This window comes from Erpetoichthys calabaricus, chromosome 1 (genome assembly GCF_900747795.2).
Source record: "Erpetoichthys calabaricus chromosome 1, fErpCal1.3, whole genome shotgun sequence".
Classification (NCBI taxonomy): Eukaryota; Metazoa; Chordata; class Cladistia; order Polypteriformes; family Polypteridae; genus Erpetoichthys; species Erpetoichthys calabaricus.
Genome location: NC_041394.2, coordinates 303,344,278 through 303,356,948, shown reverse-complemented (window position 1 = coordinate 303,356,948; position 12,671 = coordinate 303,344,278). Strand labels below are relative to the sequence as shown.

Genomic DNA, 12,671 nt, shown 5'->3' with positions numbered 1-12,671 from the left:
CACCTGAAAAAATACAACTTTTTGCAATCCTCAAATATATTACTGCAATTATGTGAAAAAATGCACTCTTTTCACTTGATCAGGTGCAAGTATGTACACACAGTATTTTGCACAATAAATTTCAATCAGTTGAACAAAAAGCTTAAAAAAAAAAACAGCCGCCCGACCCACATTTCAATTTGACAGTAATGGACCATCAGGCAAACACTCAAGATGAAAGTCTGCCCTCTTTTTTAACTTAACGCAGACTAGATTCAGTAAAACTCATTAAATAAAGTTTTTTTTTTTTTTTTAACCTGTAAGTCCCAGGAAAAGGTGCTAGAACACTAATTAATGAGAGCATGTAAATGAAATAAAGAAGTCCTCAAGCCAACTGCACTATATTTGTAGCAGACAACACATTTTTCAATAGCTAACAGAGAGTTATACTTATGTTAATTATAGCATTTGATATTTTGTTTAATTGTTTAATTAAGTAGGAAGCTAAATGTACCTATTTAGATCATTACTGTATTTAGCTAAACATATACAATCCAGAGAAAATGGAACCGATTAGATAGATAGATAGATAGATAGATAGATAGATAGATAGATAGATAGATACTTTATTAATCCCAAGGGAGTTGTACCGTGTTAGCCATTATGAATGTAGAGAAAAGCCAAGCAAAATGACACCTTTTATTGGCTAACTAAAAAGATTACAATATGCAAGCTTTCGAGGCAACTCAGGCCCCTTCTTCAGGCAAGATGTAATTGATTAATGGAATTATTGCTTACATCTTGCTTGAAGAAGGGGCCTGAGTTGCCTCGAAAGCTTGCATATTGTAATCTTTTTAGTTAGCCAATAAAAGGTGTCATTTTGCTTGGCTTTTCTCTTAATCCCAAGGGGAAATTCACAAGATCATTAGATTATCTGTGCAGTAGATTATCAGCTAATTTACTCGTCAATTATTTTAAAATTTTTTCTAATTGATGACACCAGTTCCCTTCTTCATTTAATTGGATAGACTTGGTGTCTTTCAGCTGCTAAGACAAGCAAATCTGCTTCTCTAAAAAATAGCAGCTTGAATGACTATGTTTTCTTCCATGCCTTGCATTAATTTAAAAATGTTACTCATGTCAGAAGAGACTTACAAGGAATGAATTTAAAAGATGTGCTGAGGGATCCAAGTGGAAAGAATGTTATCTGTTGGGGCTTTCAGATGGACACAGTGCATGTTTATCTTTAATGAATTTATCTGATTGCCGGATGTTTTCCTATCAATGTCAAATCTGTTCAAAATATAATGTCAGTCACTCAATTCAATGTTTCGAACAAACATTACAGCAATCAATAAAAAATGTTTAAATCTTAAACGCTCTCAGCTTTTTCTCACATCACCTGCTTAGATATAGTGACGTGACAAGGAGTTCAGAATGTATGAAATCACACACCTCCCACACCCCTGCTAGTATCCCACATTATTATACTGCCCTGGAGAAAATTAGGCAAAAAGAGAAGAAGAAGACATCTTTTCTTTTAGATGCCAGAAAAGAGCTAACAGATCAGCTAGGTCAATGCATTAGCAAGCCCACCTGCTTTTTAAAATCCAAAATAAAAGCTGGCAAAAAGGATCAGGAGATGGATCAAAGTTAAATGAAACAAAGTCCAAAACAGGAGAAAGAAGAATCAGATATCAAAACCAAAATGCAAGACAAACCATAGTACAAATAGCACGCAAGGAAATCTTAAGGTACGTATAATTCAATCAGAAGCACCAATAAAATCAATTCTGTTCTCAAATCTTGGCTACCACCGCAGTGGTTAACAAGACATTGTGTTTATGCTTATCCTGGTAAAACATTACTCGGTGGTCTAATTTGACATACCCTGCAATTTCAAACTGTGTGATGTGACACATGAAGGTGACAAGATCAGCACCTTCAGAAGTTGTGTAATTTGTCACGTTCTGTGATTTCTACTTGTGATTGGCAGTCATCAAGTTTAACATTCCCCCTCTCCTTACAAACTTAGCAGTGAAAAAGTGTATGAACAAGAGTGGATGAAAAATAAAACACCTCTGCATGGCATCGTGGCTCACACTGCTGCCTCATGAATCCAGCATGCTGGACTCAAATCCTGAACCAGGCCATCGCCTATGTGGCATCTGCAAATTCTCCCCATGTCTCCAGATATTTTAGTTTTTCTTCCGTATTCCCAAAGGCATGTGTGTGATGTGATTCTATATTGTGCCCATTGTGTGGAAATGACTGGTGCCCTCTTGCACCTGATGGTGCTGGGAGAAGATATCATGCATGCTGTGACCCTGAACTGGATTAAGCCAGCTTGAGAATGTAATGCCATTTTATTTGTACAGTATATCTCAAGGCCCAACTGTATAAGCTGTACATAGTAATATGTATTCTAAATGAATGAAGCAAGGATTCAAATTAAATAAGAAAAAAAAAGACCATTTAATTATAAGACCAATAAATGTTGTCTTCGGTGTCAAGCCCAGTTTGGACATGATACTTGTACATATACTGTGATTCGTTTACTATATTTATTGCACTGACAAATTTCAATGCAACTTCATCAATTGTACATAAAGATTCTTAGAAATAGTTACTGATTAAAAGAAATTACCCATCATGTTGTACAGGCTTTGGGGTGCAAATTGCCTTGGCATTTTCTGTATTGCTTCACGAAAAGCGGTCAGAGCCTCCTAAAAGCAAAAGAAAAAAAACACAATAAGCCTAATTATACATTTCAGAAGGGAAGCTAAGGTGTAAAAATTGCAGAAAATCTGAAGAACAGTGAAACTGCAAAAGGATGTGAGGGCCTAATTTATAAACAGAGAAAAACAGATCACAAAACCTGCAACGAGAATTTAATTTACACTCAAGATGGTGGTTGATACATAAATCCATTCTAAAGTGCACATTTGCTTTCTGCAGACACTCAACACGAAGGGTGTGGATTGAACTTGAATTCCAAAGCCGACTACTGTTGATTTCTGCTAATAATTACTAGCTGCTAATTAATAAAACGTGAGAGACAGGTTAACAAGTCAGACTCAACATAAAGAGCTCGAACACAAATTACGTTACAAATCAGTGAAAAGCTTTACAGAGCAAGATGTATCAGACAAAGCATTGCAAAGGCGTAACAACAGACAACGTAAATCAAAGGTGGATCTTTAACCTTGTGAATTACTTTGTAAAATACAATGCAATGGAGCTGTTTAATAATGACAGATGGATAGGTAATAAAGTATCAGAAATAATAGATCAAAAACACAAAAAGAAGACAACTGTTCAACATAACTGATGTAGCAGAGATAATTAAGTATTTAGACTGGCTCTGGACTTTAGGAGGTTCAAGGGCAGACCAACTGCAGGGTGAATGTTGTAGGCTGTAGGCGCCATCAAGCTGAGTGATCACTCGCCAGCATCTTTGGACCAGTGATAAGGTTGGATTCAGATCTGTGCTTATGCAACAGTCAACTCTGCCAGGTGCCTTTCTGGCTGTGGAGTTTGTGAGAATCCTGAAGAATTTATTTTTGGCTGCTGCGTTTTTAGTGAGTGTTTTGCCAACTTGAGAATGGGACTGCGAATGCATAGTGAGTGCTTTTTAAAACTGATATTTTACATAAACACAAAACATTATCTAAATTATATCGTGGTATAGTTCTAATACTGCTCTAGAGCTCAATTAAGTGTAAAGCGTCACCTAAAGCATCGTTTCCAAATCAGATGTATACAGACACCATAGACCACACAAGCTTAAGTTATAAGTATCAAACAGCTCTAACTCCAAGGACACAGAACACAGACCAAACTCTCACCTCATGTTTGCCTTGCTCATGCAGGAGTTTCCCCAGGTTGTACAAGCAGCTGGTTACTGAGCTTTTGTGGGCATGAGGATCCTTCAGGTTTTCATCAGGGATTTCGGCGCATGTTAAAAATGTCCGCTTAGCCTCATCTAGTCGGCCTTGGTTCATCAAGATGATTCCCGTATTTAAGTATGCAGCTGTGAGCAAAATGGCTCCAGTTATTTCAGGCAGAAAATAATTAAACACCAGAGACTAGAATACACGGTGAAGCCATTTCTTTATTTCTACTATAAATCCAGTTGAGCAACTTTTATAATTGGGATTGATTTATAAAGGTGGTACCTGGTAAAGAGTGTATGAGATAACGGAACCCTGGGACTACATCCACTACCAAAATGATGAGAACTACACCTACAACTACACTAAAATTAGGCAAGTTCACATACATACTCACAGTAGGGGCCAACACCTGATTCACTGAAGAGTTTGAGGACCATCATTCAATATCAGTGAAGAAGGTATTAGGCTTCTCCCTTTATGTAAGCCTCTCCATGCACCTTGCTAATTTACAGCTTTCATGTGTGCTACCCATCATCTTCTCCTACACAGCATACCCTTTTCAATGCACCCCATCCACTTTTCACTATGAATATGTCACAGCCTCATTAAAGCCCAGTATGAAATCTGCAGAATCTAATGATTCGGATGCTGTTTTCCTTTCCATGAAAACGTAATTGAATCATGCAGAGTGCAGCATGGTAGCTCATTGCACTTGGATGAGATGTTATCAGGGCAAGGTTACCTTCTTAGTATAATGTTAACAGCCAACCAAATATTTGCATGATTTTCTTCTATGAAATCCAGTTTTCTGCAGTCAAAGACATTACTGTGTTTATCTTTTAATAGAACTGGAATGTGCCTACGCATGCTCTAGTATCCATTCAGGGTCCACTCACTTCAAATTTACTGAGATAGACTCTGTTTTCTTATAACTGGGACTTACTGAATATGTGTATGTACTGTAGACGGTGGAAGAGTGTATGCAGTTATAGCTTGTGTCTTAGTGTTTATGCTTAATGTTGAGTTCTTGGCTGTCACACTTTCTGTGACTAGGAATTCTGGGCCTTCTCTTGTGAATCTGATGTCCTGCTAGAACACAAACACCTGGGGCTTCATGTACAAACAGTGCAAACACACAAAAATATTGCATATGCCTGTTTCCATGCTCATGTTGAGATGTATAAACACTTAACTTGGCATAATGCTACGCACATTTTCATGGCAGCCTCAGACCATGCTCACACACGTTTCTTCACAGTTTTGTAAACGGGCAGTACCCAGCCTTAAGGCAGTGCTACTGTTTCTGTGTGGTTTCCATGATGTGGGCTGTATCAAATACACCGAAATGAATAGCATATCATTTATAAATTTACGGCACTTGATTATAACCATTCTGTAACAATATGCACGGAATGGCCAAACTATTCCAAATACCACAGCTGCTTTAGCGTTGTTAGAAGATATCGCAAATGGAAGAATTAGAACAGAGCTGTATTTAGAGATCATACTGATTTCTTGTCCCATAATGATGACTGGCTTCTAAATCGATTTAGATTTTCCAGGAGCTATCCTCTTCAAGCTGTGTGCTGAACTGTCACTGGCTTTACAAAGGCAGACTTTAAGGAATTGTACTCAACCTATTCCTTTGCAAGTTGTGTCTACTCTCAAGTTTTTAGCCACAGGAGCTTTTCAACATGAACTGGCTGACAATTCAAGTATTTCTCAGTCATCACTGAGTGGAGCCATGCCAGCTGTATGGGATGGTATTATCCACTTGTCATTCAGATATATTAGATTTCCTTACACTGTGGTTGAACATGCAAACATTAAAGCACAATTTGCAGCAACTTCCGGTTTTCCAAATGTAATCAGAGTGGTCGACTGCATGCTCATTGCTATAAAGGTGCCTTCAGAGAATGCTTACGTAAATAGAAAGCATTTCCACTCTATTATTGTGCAAATTACCTGAGCATCTCATTAATGTTGTGCAGAGATGGCCTGGCACAACTCATGACTCATTCATTCGGAGAAACAGTACTGTTGAGGACAAACTTGAAATTGGTGTTGTGTGTGATGGCTTGTTTCTCGGTATGTTAAGAAATTTAACATTATCCCTTTGGTCAAAATTGAAAATTATCTTTATGATGTAACCATATAAACGATTACTTAGGTGGCAGTGGGTACCCGCTGGAGATGTGGCCTCTCACTCCGCTCACCAACCTATTTTTTATTATTTATTTATTTATTATTTATCATATGTAAGTTAACACAAGGTCAACATTATAATGAAATGTGTATGACGAGAAAAAACAAGTCACTCAGCCTAAATCTAAAGCCTCAACCTCTCACATCATGTGGAGTAGGATACCAGTTTTACCTTATTAATTCAAACAGCTAATCCCCAGATTGTCAGTTCATGTACACTGTTACATCATCCATCTATTTTTAAGCCATTATTTGGAAACTACATGGATAGTTTTCAGCCCTTTCAGGTATGTTTGTTAACAGCAGGACATTCTAAAAGTTAATATTAAAAGTGAATACATTTGGGTCCAAACAGAAATTTTCAGCATTATGCCTTCATAGTACTGCTTGCAAAGAAAGAAAAATCTCCACATGCTTGATACACATGTATATCAGTGCATGTGGGTATTGCCACTGAGGTGTGAAATGGGTTGTTTTATTCAATCTGCATTTATCATAGGAACCTACATATAGTGACAAAAAGAATCCATTAGAGTGTATAATGAGGAACCATTGAAGTTTTAACTGAGTATTTCACACACTTTCAGAGTTCATTTGGAAGAGCTAGTTAATAGAATAACTAATTAAAACTGATTATTTACCATGCAAACCAAACTCCCAGTTCATTTATATAATAACTAGCTATTCTCATTTGATTGAAACTCATTAAAGCTCTTGTTGCTTTGAAAAGCACACATTTTATGATGGAAAAGTGCATTTTTTTGTTCTTTCTAGTTCAAGTACTTCTCCATTCAACTCTTCCTAACACTGCTATGGCAATAAACATGCCGCTAAAGTGAATTATGAACCCTTAGGCATTTAGTCATAACAGGAAAAGATATGTAAGTAGTGTGACCTGCAGAACAATTTCCTGTGAAAAATTAATTACCTTTTTCTACCTGTATTACAAAGAAAAAAATTCAGGCACAATAAAATGAAGGTTGCAGGACATTAATTAACATTTACATTCTTGCTGGCCGGCTGATTTCTGAGTATTTCAGATTAGATTAGCAGTTTTACTTTGAAATCTCTCAATGTGTAAACTCCCTTTTAGAAAGGAAAAGCGCTTGCATAATTAATCTGAAATTTCAGTCTGTTTCTGATACGGTGTACCACCTGCTACAGAAGACTTTGAGGTTAAATGCGACAGCAAGTAACGAAACAAGAGCAACACAGGGCTTTATGCAATTAAATTCCTCCGGCAGTTGAATGGAGCAGATGATCGCCTAAAATAGCATGAAATAACTTCTTCTGTGTAAAAAGATGAAAAAATTTAAATTAGGAAGTAATAGCGATTAAATAGCTACCCTTCCATCAAACCTAAAATTCAATGGGTATGCAATCGCCTGGAATTATTAGCAAGCAAAAATAACTTTTCAAGCCGCATTAGTCACTAACTGAGTAGTGAAAAGCTGCTTCTCCTCTCTTCTGTTCAAAGGCGGGCATAAAATTGTACAATGACAGTCATGGTTATGAAAACATGTTACTTACAAGCTAATGTGGGCCTGCTTCCAATGGCCAACTTGTAGTAGTGCAGAGCTTCAGAGAATCTGTTGTTTTCTTGTAGCAGCAAACCTCTGAAAAAAAAATAGAAAAGCGACAAAGGATCAACGGCAAGCACAATCACTTAGAGGAACAAAGCAAGGGCTGCAGGCTAAAGCTGCTTTTAACAGTTGAGGTGAACCACCCTGTCGAGTGGTGTGATATGTAGTGAGCAGAATACGAACACAGCCACACTCTACACTTGTCCTTGAGGCTACAAGAAATAAGGGTGTTCCGACTTTTATCAGACAGTCAAAGATGCTGGAGTTTTCACGGTGAAAGACAGTTGCACTGGAGGCACGAGGCCTTTTGCTTTACAAGCTGGCTGGATATTGTAAAAATTAGGAACATGAATTAAAACCTGGATTTAAGCCCTGCAGTGATTAGTGTTGTAATTCATTCTACTGTAAAAGATTTTCAGCTGAAATGCTGACAAGGACTCAAAACATCAACAAAACCCGAAAGTAGGCAAATCTGGTGACCTTACTTCTTATTCTAATGATAATGCATGGGATTTAATTCACTATAAAAGAAAGACTAGTACAAAAATTATAATATTAAAACTGCTCAGGTTTATTTGTGTATTTTAATTGTATTTATTTATTTTTGTTATTTCTCTGAATGCCCAAATAAATACATATCAACTCTTTGTAGATATGCTGTCTTCATCCAGCAGTGTGGGGGTAACAGACATTTTGGACATACAGCTAATCAACTAATTGGCAGGGCCCCGAGTTATGATGTATTACTGTCTTAATAATGAAGCAATCCAAATGAAATAAAGATCACAGTATTCCTGGATAAATGTATGAATGAGTGAGTCATGGCGCTCTTCTGTCGAGACTGTCGGCGGGTGGCAAAACGTCGGTGTCTGTCTACCGGACTGGCACCTACAGCAAACTCCAATGTACACAAAGTGAATGCATTGGCAGTTCCCCTCTAAATTCAGTACAGGGAAGGATGGCGTACACGACTGAGCAGAGGGTGTTTCTTGTGTGGACGTATTGGTGTATCGCTTCTATCTAGCAGTCTCAGATAGCATTTAGGAAGCATTACAAGATTAGGGAAACACTTTCGAAACATCTTATTCAGAACCTGGCATGGATATTGGAAACAACACGTCATGAATGACGTCCACAGTTGTCTCCAGGTATGCACTATATTTATTTCGTTTTTATCATTTCATTATTACGTGAGTAACACATCATAACTCGGGGCCCCGCCAATTAGAATCTCCCTCTACAATTTTGCAATACGTTTGACAAATGAATGCTATGGATAGTCTCAGCAACAGAAAATCTTTAACACTGGTATTGGCTGTACAGCCTCCCTCGTAATAATGGTAAAAATACAATACTAATAAAATATGTTTAAATAATTACCCTAAGTTCTTGTCTATAAGCCGGACTCATGTATTAGCCGGAGACCAAAAATCATACGAATTTTTAAAATAAAATCGTATCATAGATAAGCCGGACTCATGGATAAGCCGAACGTACTATAACCTATAACTAATAGAAGGGAGGGAGGTCAGTGGTCTCACTCGCGCCCATTTAATTTCTTTAAGGGGGGAGAGAGTGTGAGATATTGCCGTCTCTCTCACTCCCCGCATGGCGCGGTTGGAGCGGCCGGAGCGCGTTCTTTCTGCTCTGGGCGTCGCCGAGTCAACACGAGCGCGTAGCGGTCATTTAAATTGTGATTTTATATGTAAGCATATTTAAATATATATCGCGGATTTCTGCGGACAATGGGTCTTTTAATTTCTGGTACATGCTTCCTCAGTTGGTTTGCCCATTTGATTTCATACAAGGGACGCTATTGGCAGATGGCTGAGAAGCTACCCGGCTTACTGTTCTCTCTCTCTTGCGCTGACTATCTGTGATCCTGACGTATGGGGATTGAGCAGGGGGGCTGTTTGCACACCTAGACGATACGGACGCTCGTCTAAAAATGCTGAAAGATTATCTTCACGTTGCTATCTTTTGTAAAGCTGATTCCTGAAAAGACATGCTGCACAGTGCTTCGCATACTTAAAAGCTCGAAGGGCACGTATTGATTTTTGACTGAAAAACAAACTCTCCCTCTCTCTCTCTTTGTCTGCTCCTGACGGAGGGGGTGTGAGCTGCCGCCTTCAACAGCTTTGTGCCACGGTGCTTCGCATACTTAAAAGCCAAACAGACATATTGATTTGTTTGCTTCACTCCTTTGAAGAGGAAGATATGTTTGCATTCTTTTAATTGTGAGACGGAACTGTCATCTCTGTCTTGTCATGGAGCACAGTTTAAACTTTTGAAAAAGAGACAAATGTTTGTTTGCAGTGTTTGAATAACGTTCCTGTCTCTCTACAACCTCCTGTGTTTCTGCGCAAATCTGTGACCCAAGCATGACAATATAAAAATAACCATATAAACATATGGTTTCTACTTCGCGGATATTCTTATTTCGCGGGTGGCTCTGGAACGCAACCCCCGCGATGGATGTATAAGCCGGACTTATGTATAAGCCGATATTCTATTTTTTCATTTTCACAACTTTTTTCCTTAGATAAGCCGCGGCTTATTGACAAGAACTTAGGGTAATACTTAACATTCTATAAATGTAATATCAATGCTATATTTTAATACATTCACTTTATTATCTTGCTTAGATATTTAATTTTTGTCAGTTGGTATCATAACCTGCTTGTGCACAAAAACAGTTGTATTGTGTCCTAATCTCATAAGTCATTCTGACTAAAAGTATAAGCCAAATATAAAATACCATAACTCAAGCCACTTAATCCTGTTCAGATTTAATGGAAGGTGGTCAGAGTCTTTTCTGGCAGCACAAGGGAGGATCCCAGTCCATCACAGAACCCCCACACGTTCACACTAGTCCCCTTTAGAAGTGCCAAATGAACCTACCACATTTGTCCTTAGAGATGTGAGGGGAAAACCAGAAGACCTCAAGGAAAACAACACAGACACAAGGAGAATGTGTGTACTACACAGAGACAATAAACAGGCATGGGATTTGAACACAGAAACTGAATCTGTGAAGTAGCACTGCTAACCACTTTGCTGCCCCAGAAAAACATACAAACATTTCAGTTCACATAAATCTCTTGCAGTTTGCCCTTCTTCTTCCATCAAGGCTGTATATAAGCACAGGTATTATCTAGGGTTGGGGGAATTGGAGATGCTGATCCTTTCGATGGCCATTTCCTCCTTCTGCCTTAACAAGTACTTACAAAGCCGAATTGCCTGCAGTGTGGACTTACTGTGACTGAAACACATTTAAAAAACAGACGCTGGAAAATAGTCATCAGTTAACTAATTACCTATGAGGTTTCCTTAGGTAACCTAGAGACAGAATTTTTATACATAAAACTAGGATAGCCTTACTGTGATGCCCAGCAGAGACAGCCCAATGATGCTGCTCTAAAATGTTGCCTATAAAAAGTTATTTTTTTTAATAAAGGCAGCACTTATTACTCTATTGTACAGAATAAAAATAAGTATTTTGCTAACATTACAATATTCAAATTATTCCTGATGCTTCACCTACAGGTTCATCAACACTAAAGTTACATGGGTGACTTTTTGGTACTGTATATCAATTTTTATACAATGTGCACTTCTAGATTTTCCTTCATTTTGTTTTCCTTCTAATATGGTTCATACTTGATATTTGCTACATACAGCCAGAGTTATTCTTACCAGGACAAATAATAGCCATTAATTATCCTAACATCATGTTTTGAATTTTGTGAGAGAACATTGGGAGAACTTACAACTCCCGTAACAGAGCACTAGGGCTGTCAAAAGAATAATCAAACTTGAAACATTCTTCAAATATGGAAAATCATTCACATTGAAAAAAATGTTAAAAAATGCAGAATTGTTTGAAAAAATAAAAATAAAAACCCAAAAGCTATACTTTCAGGAGAAGCACTTTGTTCTGTTTCAGCTCAGACCGTCAGCTATGAATGATAAACTACTGTAGCATTCATGGAACGAGATGAAAGCTGAGACTATGGCTGCTCTTTCAAAGTGCTGCTCTTATTACTAGCAAGCATCGCAAACTTGGCAAAGTACAATTATAAGTGCAGGCCCCTGCACCACCCCAATCACACCATATGTTTAATGATGCAACATTTCCTTCTGCCATTCTGTGTGTATTTCCAAGTATTCATTAAATGAGTGCCTAGGCAGAAATTTCTGTATACTGCAGCTAAAGAGAACAGTGCGTCGCAGGAGTAACTTAGCTTTTGAATGTGTGAGGGACACTCGTGATTCAGCCAATGAGTTAATGTATTATTATTATTAACACATTATGCAGTAGCAATGTTGTCTCCATAGCTATAAGAAAAGTTTGAAACACTTTCTGCTTTTATTCATCCATGCTACTGCACTTTTAGCAGTCAATTGAAGCAGAAGAGATCTCAAAGTGGGTAACTGCATTTGTGTTTTTTAATTTTTTCATAACTTTAGAAAAGTATAAACATGTACAACAGGCATACGTCTGTGGATCTGCCAGTTGAAGTTCAGCTGACTTCAGATTCTTCACTCACAAGACAATCTGCACATAGCAGAGGTAAACTGTGGCCTTTTTTGTACATAGTGTGTTTGTATCAGGTGACCTTTTTTCCTAACCTCAAGATGGTGAGTTCAAATAGCATGCCTTTTATAATGAATGATTTTAAATTTTAATTTAGTATGCATTTCATCAACATGTATTTCATAAATACAGAAATCTTACATCTTATTATAGCAGACCTTGAGTGACCTGGTTTGAAGATGTATGAATATTTTCTGTTGTTACAAGGCATTTGCTACATTACCAGATCTTATTATTTAAATTGAAGCAGTACTTTTAAAACAAAGCTAAATTTCATTGCAGAGAAAATTATTTATTTTAGATAAATTAGTAGCCAGTTTAGCTTGGGACTGATGGTCCAACTACTGTGAGAGGGCAACACTACACACTGTGGTACTATAGCACCTGAATTAGATCAAAAAAACAATATAT

The 12,671-nt window shown here is 37.7% G+C and overlaps 1 protein-coding gene across 1 annotated transcript in view; it reads right to left on the bottom strand.

Moving 5' to 3' along the window:
- tmtc2a (transmembrane O-mannosyltransferase targeting cadherins 2a) overlaps positions 1-12,671 on the bottom strand; it is a 518,416-nt gene that overhangs the window by 110,196 nt on the left and 395,549 nt on the right. The window contains exons 5-7 of the mRNA XM_028817226.2: positions 7,611-7,696; positions 3,828-4,012; positions 2,627-2,705 (exon numbers count right to left, since the gene is read on the bottom strand). Of these exons, the coding sequence (XP_028673059.1) occupies positions 2,627-2,705; positions 3,828-4,012; positions 7,611-7,696 (350 nt within the window). The remainder of the gene's footprint in view (positions 1-2,626; positions 2,706-3,827; positions 4,013-7,610; positions 7,697-12,671) is intronic.